The 13837-nt window shown below is 50.2% G+C and overlaps 1 protein-coding gene across 2 annotated transcripts; it reads right to left on the reverse strand.

The window, feature by feature from the left end:
* Positions 1–508: 508 nt before the first annotated feature.
* On the reverse strand, positions 509–13517 carry LOC116951504 (cerebellar degeneration-related protein 2-like). 2 transcript variants are annotated; one of them, XM_032970183.2, is made up of 5 exons: positions 12961–13517; positions 8348–8460; positions 4578–4726; positions 3438–3593; positions 509–3309 (listed from the first exon to the last, which is right to left on the reverse strand). In XM_032970183.2, the coding sequence occupies exons 1-5, from the start codon at positions 13040–13042 to the stop codon at positions 2181–2183; spliced, it is 1629 nt and encodes a 542-aa protein (XP_032826074.2). In that variant the 5' UTR covers positions 13043–13517; the 3' UTR covers positions 509–2180. The 2 variants fall into 2 exon arrangements, with proteins under 2 accessions (XP_032826074.2, XP_032826075.2); XM_032970184.2 differs by lacking the exon at positions 12961–13517 and adding an exon at positions 10094–12940.
* Between the last annotated feature and the right edge of the window lie 320 nt (positions 13518–13837).

Here is a 13837-nt window from a genome sequence, read left to right on the forward strand (position 1 = left end):
TGCCGTGCCGGGCCTTAATTGGTGTTCACGAACAGCACTCGCCCCAATAATCTGGTCCGCCCAAATTGAGTTTATTGCTGTGGTTGGTTGAGCAAACACACTGCACTGTGGTCCCGCCTGCAGTGATCACCCTGTTATAGTGGGCACCTGAGATTGGATAACTTGACCTAAACTTAACGTATACGTTAGTGGCAAATACAGCCAGGTCTGTGTGTTACTGGCACTCACTGTTGTATCAAGTCAGCCCGGCACGGGAGGCTACAGGTTATTTTTTCCCCACTGCAAAAGCCAAGTCGTGTCACAGTTTTTCCACTGCACAAGTCAAGCCGTGTCACTTAGTCACGCGTAATTGCGTGTCGGTGATGCTGTGTTCTCACGTGATTAAAATAGGTGCTCACCAGCAGCTTCCGTCATAGCATACGGTTTATGCTCATGTGGGATGCTGTGTGCGTGTACATTGTTCTTTTTACACACGTTTGAGCCAGAAATATGGCGATTGGAATTAAGGTAGCAACAACAGATGATTTATTTAAAAAAAATCAAATATATACGAGTTTACTTTTCACGAGGCATATAGTGGTTCGCCCCGACTCCTACACAATTTAATAACTAATCACAAATCGGCGTTGCTATTCAAGTCGAGAATCGTTTATCCTGTCCATTCTTCAAATTTGTTCCATTTCATTCGCCCCCGTTAGCCTAAAGCAGTGGTTCTCAAAGTGTGGTGCCCGGACCAGCAGTGGTCCGCGACAGTCCTCCAGGTGGTCCGCTGGGCTGTGATGCGAATGCAGCTGGATCCGGAAATAAAGACGTTTTTACCTTTTGTTTCGGACATTAAAATGCCCCCCCCCCCCCACACCTTATAGCTGCCTTACATTTTTTTTTTATGTTCCGGTAGAGAAGTGAATGCGTTTTGTCACAAAGGGATGGGAGGGGGGCTGTGTGATCCACGGAAATGTTTGCATCGGCTGATTGGGCCGCGGGCCAACACAAGTTTTAATAAGCACTGGCCTAAAGGTGTGATTTGCACGTCATTTGAATCTTTAAAAACAAATCGTCCTTGCACGCACGATTCGCTGTACGCATCGCGAGAGTAGGAGTCGGTTTCAACGCAAGCGTCTACGCTCCACATCACCAAAGTGTGCGATCTAGTGCCACCAAAGTGTGCGATCTAGTGCCGCCCTCCACAGCTGCCACCCAAGCCACTGAGAGAAGTCGAGATATGCATGACACAAGACTACACTTTTATACATTTATGTTTATAGGCAGTGTACACAGTAATAATTTTTAAAGAACCTCAAATAATTCAGCTTCATTTTCATTCACACGACGTAGCATTTGTTTGTTCCTACGCATGGTCTGATGCTGTTCATGTTCATTACAATTCTGCAGATAAACATTTCTCTACAAACTCAAGAAATACCTGCATTTTAATTTCACAATAAATTAAAACAAATAAATTACTGCTTAGTTAGACATTTGCATTCGTTATGAATGAATTAGTGACCTGGTTGGTTTCAACACTTGGTGGAAACCTTTACCGCACTCTTTTAGGTGTCAAAATAACAATAAGTAACTTGATGACAACTGATTTTGGTTCACAACACAGCAGGGGCTGTGTGGGCAGTACGTGTAAAGCAAAAATATAAAGTCACCACCATCATCAGCAGCAGCACTGCCTTACAACAGAACCACGCTGCAGAGCTTTCGTTCGGCACGTAGAAGATTCACCCGCCCGCCCGGGTATTATTTTTATGCTTGTTTGCAAAGGAAGGCCTCACTAAATTTTCACCTCTTTTCCAGGAGGGGCTTGCCAAATTTTTGCAGTCGGGGCAGTGGTTGCCATGTGTAATCCCAAATGAATAATTTGCAGTGTTAATTGTTCAGTGTTGGGATACCTTCTTACATCACTGCTTAGAAATACAGTATAAACTGGATATAACCACAACTAATATGAGCACAGTTTTCATATAAGCAACACATGCTTACGTTGCACTGGTTGGGGGGGAGGGGATGGGCAAAACGAACACACTACTTCGGATATCAACACACATGGCCTTGCTCCCAAGGGCTGTGCTCATATCCAAGCTTTCACTGCATCTATCAATGTGCCACCTTCAGTTACACCTGAATGTAGAGCATAGTGGGTGCCTGGAACCGTAGGGCAGTCAGAGACAGCGTTATGAGTGCTGGGGCCTGGGAGTGCCCCTCAAAGCCTTGGCAGCACAAATGTCCTCCCTGGTTTTCCGAATGTGCATGAAAATCTCTTGGAACAGGGCCTTGTACTCGGGCTGTTCGCCCCGCTCCGCCCTCTGGACGTATTGCGCCACCATTGCCACTGCCATTCTCTCCCCCGGCTCCCCACGGGCACCGCCGCCCGCGCTCCGGCTGCCATCGCTTGACGCGGCGCGTCTGCGAGGACCGGCGGGCGTGTCACTCCGGGCCTCGCGCTTGAGGGCGCGAGTGGCGCTGTGCTCGGCGCACGGCGCTGCCGCGCTGCCGGCTCCTGCCGGGAGTTCGTCGGGACCGTGTGAAGCACCGCAATCAGCCGCCGTGCCGATGTCCACCCAGCTTCCCGGGGCGTCCGAGGTTTCGGCGGTTGCCTGGGTGGCGGCGGCAGCGATCTCTCTGCTCCGCCCGACCGAGTGGGTGGAGCCGGTCTGGACGGCGCGGTGCTGCAGGTTCACACTCCGGTCGTGCATCCTGGCCAGGAGATCCTCGTAGCGAGCCTGCAGGGCGGCATACTGCTCGCTCACTTCGCTCAGGATGGACACGGGACCCCTGGCTGTGGGACCTGGCTCTTCCACGGAGCCATGGGTATGGTGCGCTGCGGTCTTGTCCCCGTCGCAGCTGTCCCCCAGCTCCCGGCAGCTCCCGGCGCTGGACCCCGTGTCGGCTTCGGGGTGTCCCAGCAGGCTCTGCAGCTTCGCGATATCCATGTCGCCCACACCACGGTCCCCGTTCAGCAAAGATTCGGCCGCAAGTTCCGCCGTCGCCAGCAGCCGCTGCAGGCGCTCGCCCTCGGACAGCCGGATCCGGCTCATCTCCAGCAGCTCCTTCTCCAGCTCCTGGGTGCGCTCCAGCCAGGGCTCCAGGTCGGCAAGGCGCTGGTCCATGTCGGAGTTTTCCGCCAGCGCCAGTGCGAGCTCCAGATCCAGGTTTCCGCACCGCTCCCGCTCGCGAGCCAGGCTGGCGCTTAGAGACTTGACCGAGCGCTGTAGGCACTGCACCTCGCTCTCCCGCTGGTCAGTGCCGCCGTCCTGGCCGCTCACCAGGATATCGGCCGACACGCGGTCCGTTCCCAAATACCTGTCGGTGGCAACAAACGGCGGACGATCATCACCGTCGTCATCAAAATCACATCGTAAAAAACAATAAAAAAAAGATCCGAAATAGTCCTCGCGTATGCGCGTGTGCGTGTACGTTGGCGTGCTTACCTCCGTATGTCGTGCAGCACCGGCACGCCGTGCACCGTGCGCCGGCGCTCGCGCTTCTCGCGCCGCGCGCTCGCCTCGCCGGACCTGCGCAGCTCCTCTAGCTGCTTCTGCAGCTCCACCACCTGCGCCTGCAGGCCCTCCACATGCTCCGACAGCCTGCGCCGCCGCCGCACACACGCATGCACACGTCACGCGACGGCCAGGTACTCACTCTCTAGGGCTGCGGGGATTAGTCCATCAAGATGATTCCTTGACTAAAAATTGTAATCGACTACAACCGATGCGAAAGGACCAGAACTCAGGTGGCTGAGTTCACAATGTAGTGCATAAATCATTGTACTGCTGCTCCACCCCAGAACTAAAGAAACTGTAGAGCTGGGACTATTAAATTATGAGGTCAATAAATCGACGAAAAATCGTAATCTACTTTATCTGTGGTCGATTACTTGAGCCCCTTTAAAAATGAAGGCCGGAAACCCCCCACAAGCCATGCCCAGCGTGATGAGACTGATCATGCCGATGACATCACCGAGCCCCGCCCATCACCTCCTGTCAAGCGGCATATGTGTAAACAGAGGTGAGACTTTTTTTCCCCCCCAACTACTTGTGTGCTGAGTAACTGAACCGATAAATATAATCGTTAGAGTCATCGATTACTTCCCAAGTCGAATTCTTAATCTGGTGGTGGAACAAAAACTGAAAACATGGTTATCATCAGCGACAATAGATCTACTGCTGGACGAAGACCCTCTTCCCAAGTGGTCGTGACTGCGAGATGATGACGATGACGACCATGACAATCATGACAATGACGACGATGACGACGATGACGACGATGACAATGACGACGAATACAATGACGGCGATGACAATAACGACCATGACAATGACGACGATGACAATGACGACGACAATGACGATGACGACGACGACAATGACGACGACGACAATGACGACGACGACAATGACGACAATGACGACGACGACAATGACGACGACGACAATGACGACAATGACGACAATGACGACGATGACAATGACGACGCGGTTTTCCATCCGCGTTGGAGCATATTGTGCCACAGCGGTGACGACGGTGATGACGGTGACGGTGGCAGTGACGGTGACGGTAGTGGTGCCTACCCGGCTATCCTCTGCTGCGAGTTGCGTCCCTCCAGCAGCAGCCGGCGGTTGGCGAGCTCGAGGTCACGTGACGCCACGTCCAGGTGCTCGTACACCTGCGCGTGTCGCTCGCCATTTTCGCGCAGAAGCTCCAGCTGCCGTGTCAGATGCTGCACAGGCGATTGGTCAAGTAAGGGGGGTGGGGGGGGTGGAGGAACAGTAGTGAGATTGGGGTCACTGTGCCCCTGGCTCCCGCTCCCCACGTCCCACCGCATCTTTCTGGGGCCTTACCTGGTAAAAAACTAAAGTTTAGTTTAATAATTATAGTTTACTTACCCAGGAAGCCAAACCGAGTACAAGGACCCTTTTTTTAGGGGGTTCCTGCATTTTACGTTAAGATATTTTTAGCCAATCATTTAGTGTTAATAATGCATATGGGAGGAGACCGTAGGGCAGCCAGGAACAGATTAAATGAATCCAAATTTTCTGTACACCACCTTCTCTTGGGCAGCCAGGGTATAGGAATCCCGACACCCCAACAGGAAAGGAGAGTCGCAAAAATGTGCGCGATCCATCCCAACCCTCGCTGACTCCACAAATCCAGGTCACATGCGCACGCGACACCACCGTTGCCGTCTTTCAAGTAACGTAAATGGATGGTCGTGGTTCTTGACCTCATGGCTTTCCCAGGGAGCCACAAGCACAGACGGAGGCTACAGAGGAGAGGTGCGCCCGAGCTCATCGTGAAACTCCGGCTGCTCGTTAAGCGACCATTAACGAACCGCCCAGACCAAAAAAAATAATAATTCCCCAACCCGCCAGGTCACCGTGGCAATGGCGAGGCCGATTCCCCAAGTCTTGCATGATTCTCAATTATTCATTTGCTAATACAATGGTTTCACTGAAAGCCGAGCGAGGTCGTTCATAATGAATGCTTGTCCTGGCCGTGACGACTGAGACCGCTTGAGAGAACCGCATAATGCTGCAGATTCTTTTATTGAAAGCGATCCGTAAACTCATGCTACGCGCATCATGTCATACATGTAAGTATCGGTGATTTATTATTTATGAAAATTGCGTGTAAAAGCTATGCTTATTGGTGCCTTTTCAGTAAATGCAGGAAACAACATTACCATCAGCCATGACCAATCCACTGTTAGAGGAACGCCTCCCCCATTCCACGATGCAACGATGCACCCGGTACCTGCACACGAGCAGCTCCCACCATTCCCAACTCCATGGGAGACCTCCTCCTTTGGCTGCCACATAGGTAGTTATTCTCACCACTGGCCATCAAGCAAGGTTGGCTACGTACAATGCGAAAGAAGTTCAACATACATACACACATCCCTTCTAGAGATGTGTCCTGCCAAAGCCCACTTATTTTTCTTAACAGTCAAATATTATACCTTTACTCTGCATGTTTCTCAAATCCATGCTATGCTCTCTATATATCGCGGTGTAACACCAAGCTTGCAAAGAAGATTAAATTTGCTCCATCCTCTTCATTATTATCCACATTTCTAATCCATGTATTATAGCAGGCGAGACGCCACGATTGAAAACTTTCCTCTTCAAGACACCCTGCGATGGTGCTTTTTATTCAGTTCGTCGGCTCCCATTCACCTTTTCATTTCAGTATTTTCATCTTGGTCTCCCTTTAATAACTAGGTACGCGTATTCTCCTGTGCATTCCAGTTGCGTCCCTTCAACAGATATCGATGATTGTTTAGTCGACCTTTGTGCCGGACAAAACAATGTGGTAAAAAAAATAGATTCTTAAATCGAATCGAGACCTCTAATTGTCTAAACGTGACAATTTATCGAGCCACTGGGTGGTACAGAGTGAATAACTGCATGCCTAATCAGGGCCATGGAGAGGTTCTTGGAGTCTCAAGGCCTGGGGGCTGGAGGCTATGTGGGGCCCCCTAAATCAAAAGCAACAAAAAGAAAACGGGTCTGTTGTCAGGGCCCTCTTTTGTGTGAAGCCTGGGGCAACTTGCCCCTTCTGCTTCCTTCTCTTCCTCCTCCTGCGCGCCGAACAGTCGTGCCAACACGCAATCAGGGCGATGCATTTTGTAGGATGGGGCGGCTCCTTTTTTTCCGCAACAGCAACCAACCTGAAGCAGCTTCATCTCAAACTTGTTTCTGCAAACGTGACAATAAATCCCTTTAACCTTCCGCACAACGACAGACTTGGGGCGCTCTTCCCAAAGCCGAATGGACAACGTGGGCGACGCAGGAGCCTGGGAAAGGCCGCAATCCCCACGGCGCAACCTTCACCTTGGCCCCCCATTGCACGAGGACGCTGGTGTTCACCAATCAGTGCCCTTTGACACCCAAATTGTTAACGTCTGAAGCAATAAAATGTTAAAAGCGATAAAAACCCCCGTTGTTTGCACATCACGTTTGACGACTCGCTTATCGCCGATGCGACTGTACACACACACAGACATGCACTGCTTCCCGTGTGGCTCCACCAATGCCTCCCCTTGTAAGTGAGGGTAGACTCGCGCCGTTGGCAAGTTTTACTGCTGCACCGAGCGCTGGCCGGGTGCCGCACGCGGTAAATATTAAAGCCTCGGCAAGATTGGGCGATTCCATTTAATGAGTTTTTCGTCTTGTGGGAGAAAACTGTCGTCCCCGGAGAAAACCCACCCATAAGGTGGTTTTCTCTCAACCAGGCTCGAGACTGCTTAGCTTCCCAGAGCTGATGATATCGAACGCACTTAGGATGCTTTGCTCAAAAGCACATCACGTGTGCATTGTATACACACTCTCCACTAGTACCTGGTGAAAATTGCATCAGTGAAGGGGATGGTAGAACAGTAAGTAGGTTTATGAATTTTGATTTAAAGCTTTCGTGACTGCAGTAATTCATATTCTAAGTTCTTTCGGTAAAGTCACGTTGAAGGGAAACAATAAAATAATAAAAGAAATGACTGTTCCATATATATTTAATTATTTTGTTGTTTCCCTTCAACGTGACTTTACCGAAAGAACTAAGCATATAGGTTTATGAAATCATGTGTTTGGGCTGGGAGAGTGATCCTATCAAATTATGAGTGGACTTTTTCTAGGTACTCCGGTTTCCAGCCGCACATAAAACTAGCCAAACATCCTAATGCAGGACCCTCCTCAGTAGGAGTCCTCAGACTAGCTGCTGATTAGATGGTCAATTAAATGTTATAATTTTTATTCTTATAACGAACCGAGAAGATACCTAAAGAAGCACTTTTTGAAATTGTACTGGCTGCAATGTTCATTGAACATTTCTATAAATGTTTTAAAATACCTCATTCGAGACCCAAACATCGCACCTCCTGGCTTTAACATTCCTCCTACAAGACACAGGCCGATGCACACATCTCTTTCATAAATAGAAAATTTAAGAAAATCGCAGTCGTGCAGTTGTGGCCATGCAACCCAAACTATGGACCACATAGTAAAACCACTGTAGCCTGCACTCCTTCAATGGAGAAATGGGAAAACTACACCAACTCTATCCTGAAGCCCTCTTGTCATGGCCAGCAGACTTCGACATTGGCATCTGAACATATTGCTGCCATCACCCGCAAGAATAGTGCAGAAATAAAACGAGAAATCACGAATCCACACAATGTGGTAGATTTTGCCACGTTAACCGACACCTTTATCGCGGCACACCTGGGCATGACAGACACACACACACATAGCGCGGCAAGACACACAGCACAGTAGACATGCACGGCGCGGCAGACACGCACGGATGGATAGACGCGCACGGAGCGATAGACACGCACGTTGCCCACCTCGATCTCCAGCACGTGGTCCTGGTTGGTGATGTACAGCTGCTGCAGGGAACACTCCAACTCCTTGTTCCTCTCGAGCAGCGACTTGCCAAGCTTGGCAGCGAGCTGCAAGTCTGCACACGCCACAGCATGGAACACACACACACACACGCAACACGCGTGCACGCACACACACGTACCGTTAGCGCCCGCTGGTGTTTCACAACTGAGCGCGAGCGCGCAGAAGCGTTTACCCATGGTGCTTTGCTCGGCATCGCCGGCTCGGCGTTGGGATTGGAGCCTATGCGGGCCAGCACGTCCCGTTAGCGCCCGCCGGTGTTTCACAACCGAGCGCGAGCGCACACAAGCGTCTACCCACGGTACTTTGCTCGGCATCACCGGCTCGGCGTTGTGATTGGAGCCCCCGTGGGCCGAGCATCGGTCCCTGGCGGGGGTTTAGCGGCGTCATGTGAAACAGACATTTCACCGCGCGGAATGCGCTCCTCTGGATCAATACAGCCTCAGTGTGATTTTATTAGCAGTGCAGCCAATAATGAGTGAGGTTGTGTTTGCAAGCAAAATGTTGCACTTTAGATGAGTTGTATGCCAACGAATAGCAGCCAACTTCACAAACTCGGGGAAAGTGGCTAAATGCGTTTAACTCACTAGCCCAGGGGTTGGCAACCAAAATAATTCGGTAAATAACTCAATATATGTGAATAACGTCACGAAGCAGTCCTTAAAGAGCCACGTACGGCTCCGGATCCGCGGTTTGCCGACCCCTGCACTAGCCGACTCACTTTCACCGCACACAGGGAAAGCAATGCTGACGAGCAATGCAGTATCGCTGGGTATTTCACTCGAGCGCCCGTTAGTGGAATTGGCCACACGTACCAATGCAAGAACCTGCTTGCTAAAAATGGGCCTTTGAGGCTCAGTGAGAATTTCCTGTATTGCGAGTCCATAATGCAGATTCTGGTTGAAAGTGTTGCGTTGGGAATGGAGAAATTTTGTTATGTTTACATCCACGGCAGTTGGCAAAAGAGGACTCCTTCAAACATGGAATTGGCCAAAGCCGACACGGCATAGGCACCTCGTGAAAAAAGTGTCGTGAGACTTGCCGAGCCTTTCCTTGATAAATACTCTCGATGATTAGAAACACGAGTTTGGGGATTACTGAATGAATGGACTAATTTCAGGTTGGTATGTTAAGTAGTTGCACAATCACAAGAACGGTAATTTAAATCCCACAGGATTTATCAAATAACAAAATGAAAATCCGTCTTTACAAATGGCCAAACGCACTTGAATATTACACTGGGAGTGACTACGACTGTCCCTGCAGATGCTGCAAATAAATAAAGTTCGGGTTAGGTGTTGGGGTTTGAGGTCTGGGTTTGCAGTTAGGATTCATGGTTAGGGTTTATGGTTAGGGGCAGTAGTAGGTAAAACTGTTTTCTTGTCCCACATCTGCGGGGACAGTAGTCCTATCGCATTACATGAACACAAAGCCAGTTAAATACACTGTTTTCTGGAACTGCCCTGTGCCGTTAACCACATGTTACACAACTCTCGAAAATCAAATGTCATCCAAGCTCTCCCTTTGAAATTTGCCAAAAGTGCCCAACAATTGTCAACTTCCCAAGCAGTACCCCCGCATGACAACGGTATATTATTATCCATGATCAGTCCACTGCTGGACGAAAAACCTTCCCCTAAACAGTCACAATCTCGCGTTGTTTTCTCACGCATTGCTCTCCGAAGCACCTGCGCAAAGTGCCGATTCCATCGCTCCATCTCCGCGGTACGCACCGCCACAGGCGTTCCCCCCTCCCTCGGCTGCCGCTCCATCGATTTTAAAATTGAGACTCGGTACTGTATTTCAGCTGCTAAGGTCCACCGAGCTAAACCGGCTCTTGTACAAGGAAGACCACAAGACCAAGGACGTCGGCAGTGATGGCAGTTACCGGATGTGACACACGCATCGGAATGTGCAAACGAACACGAGCAACAGCAACAAAATATTTACACGAAACCCACGCCAGAACTTACTGCAAACAGGATACAACATTTATAAAGTACGTTGTGCTTTGATATAAATCAAAAAGGGTGCCAAAATAATATTGTCACACTTGTAAATAGGCCGTGTACAACAACCTCGGACATAACCGAGTTTGGTTAAAGCGTTCATAGCAATTGTGACAGGTAATTTGGCAGGAAGGCAATAAAACCGTTACATTTATATGTAGTGTAATCTATGCTATCCCACCTAGACTTTCTATACTATCACAGCTAAGATTGTCACTCTTTCCACAATAAAACACATTTCTCAGGTCAGCCTTGGTAATATTGTCAAAACTGTGGAATATATTTTCATAAAGTTCAACACAATAGCACAGGATCTGGGCGAAAATCAATGCCTGGCATTGAATAAGGTTATTGTGCAGCGTTGTGCGACGCATAGGGGCCCAGTCGGTCACAAAACGATTTTTTTAAAATCTATTAATTAAAAATTACCTGCGGTCTACTATGGACCAAGCACAATTAACTTATCCGTGGCTATCTTATCAATTTAGCAGCATAACGTTGTGCGATCTACCCCCTTTGAGACAATCCTAGACCGATGGAGCCGGCATGAAAGCAAAACGCATGGTAAGTTAATTGTGAGTATTGTACCTTTCAAGATGTATTTTTTGATGAATACTGTCACTGTGGTGAAACTGTCTTCCTCTAAACCCAATGCACGGTGCAACTAAAATAATATAGTTCTAGCCTACGTATTATTGTATACGGGTTAAACACATCCGTAGCTATTTCAGTAAAAGAGTCGGGAGAATGTCGTAGCTTGCATACCCCCGTTGAAAATAGATCGTTGTGCCCCTATACGTAGAACTTCCTTCGTACCGTACGTGGCCAACTGAGCTAATCGGAGGACGTGGGACAACATTGTGTGTGTGTGTGCACTGTGCGCGCTCGAGACTCGGCAGGCAGTTGTCTCCTCGTGCGGTTTCGAATTGTGCGCCCACATCTTTTTTGACACGCATCTACCACCAACTACCGCATAAAGCGAGGGAGGGAGGGAGGGGGGGAACTTGTACTGGATAATATATCTAATTCAGGGCCACTCAATGTTACCGCGTCGAGTTATTTGCGATATGCGCCAGCCTCACAGGGCATTGTCTCGTCTGTGCCTAGCCCTAAAATCCGGAATGCACCCTCGTCACTAGTGAAGCATTCAACAATGACCCCAATGACAAAGAGGGGGTGGGCTCTTTATTTAAGAGAGACTGGAGGAATCCGATGAGCTATGAAGCAAACGATATGGGGTGCAAAAAATGTGAGAAAATGCTTGAAAGGGAAGGCACTAAATATAACTACACGATACACACATTTAGTCCGATTTATCGCGCTTAGGCGAGGCAGAAAATAGCAAAACAATCCCTGACCACACCACGATAACACCACAGCAGTAGTAGTCCCTCAACAGAGCGGCACATTAACATCGATCTATCGATGACAACAGCAGTAGTAGTCCCTCAATAGAACGGCACATTAACATCGATCTATCGATAACACCACACAGCAGTAGTCCCTCAATAGAACGGCACATTAACATTGATCAATCGATAACACACCAGCAATAGTCCCTCAATAGAACGACACATTAACGTCCATCTATCGATAACACCACACAGCAGTAGTCCCTCAATAGAACGGCACATTAACATCGATCCATCGATAACACCATACAACAGTAGTCCCTCAACAGAACGTTACAATAACATCGATCTTATCGATAACGCCACACAGCAGTAGTCCCTCAACAGAACGGCACATTAACATTGATCAATCGATAACACAACAGCAATAGTCCCTCAATAGAACGGCACATTAACGTCCATCTATCGATAACACAACAGCAGTAGTCCCTCAACAGAACGTTACAATAACATCGATCTTATCGATAACGCCACACAGCAGTAGTCCCTCAACAGAACGGCACATTAACATTGATCAATCGATAACACAACAGCAATAGTCCCTCAATAGAACGGCACATTAACGTCCATCTATCGATAACACAACAGCAGTAGTCCCTCAACAGAACGTTACAATAACATCGATCTTATCGATAACACCACACAACAGTAGTCCCTCAACAGAACGGCACATTAACATCGATCTATCGATAACACTCTCGATGCGCGCGACACGATAACCGCGCGCCAACAACCGAACCGCGCCATCGCCGATGACAGCGAAGCGGCCGAGAGGAGACGACGACGATGGGAGCGAGGAAAGTCGCCTCGCGTGTGCCGTGCAAGGTGCTCGAGATGGGCGGCGGCGGCAGGGGTAAGGGAGACGTTCATCCAGCAGTGGATCGAGCACGGCTGGTAATGGTGGTGATGGTGGTGGTGCTGTTGATCGTGATGATGGTGGTGATGGTGGTGCTGATGGTGGTGATGATGGTGCTGATGGTGGTGATGATGGGGGTGATGGTGGTGCTGATGGTGGTGATGATGGTGCTGATGATGGTGATGATGGTGGTGCTGGTGGTGCTGATGGTGGTGATGATGGTGCTGATGATGATGGTGCTGATGATGATGATGGTGCTGATGCGCTCCCTCACTCACCACGCTCCAGGTCGCGCTGTTCCATCCATCGCTCCTGTCCCGCGGCGCTGCTGCTGCTGTTGCTGCTGTTGAATGTCTCCATTGGACACAGACCCACCCCCCAACACCCCCCCCCCCTGTGGGTCTCAACCTTGCGGTGCCGGTCTCACTTTGGAGGCGGTCAGATGAGACGAGGCACGCACTCGCGTTGTTTATTGTTACGTCAAACTCGACAGCGCTGCTGTGAATGAAATAATGAGCGAACCCCCAGTCCGATGATACTCTCTGCTGCTCTTCCCTGGTCCCCCTCACGCCCTGGTACCCTCTTCCCCTGTGCGCTGAGACCCCGCTCCGATCGATGTGGCCCCGATCACCTTTGCGGTCTCGCCGTAATTCCGGCACGGCCCTGTTCCCGGCGTGGGCTCCCCCACCCCGCTGTGGCCCCTCACTGTGACCCCGGTCCGCTCGGGGTGTCGCTCCAACCCCAGGGGATCGGCTACCCCCACCCCAACACGCGACTCCAACCTGGACCCTGAGGGCGGCGCAACGTGGCAGCGGCCTCCGCCCCCAGCGCGGTGACGTCAGCACGCACGCATCCTCCCACCCCCCCCCTGCTACACAGGGGCGAGATGGGCGATGACGTGATCGCGCAATAGGAGCTACCGTGCGTGATGATGTCATCACGCACGCACGCGCACCTCCCCACCCATCTACCCCCCCCCGTTTCTCCGAAGCGAGATGGGCGATGACGTAATCGCGCAACAGGCGCAACCCTGCGTGATGACGTATTCACGCACGGACCTTCCCTGATTTCACCTGATGGGCGATGACGTAATCACGCAACAGACGCTACCCTGCGTGATGACATCATCACGCACGCCCCTCACCTCTGCTTTCA

The sequence above is a fragment of the Petromyzon marinus genome, chromosome 43, assembly GCF_048934315.1.
Source record: "Petromyzon marinus isolate PM22_M1 ecotype Great Lakes invasive population chromosome 43, UKy_Petmar_22M1.pri1.0, whole genome shotgun sequence".
Classification (NCBI taxonomy): Eukaryota; Metazoa; Chordata; class Hyperoartia; order Petromyzontiformes; family Petromyzontidae; genus Petromyzon; species Petromyzon marinus.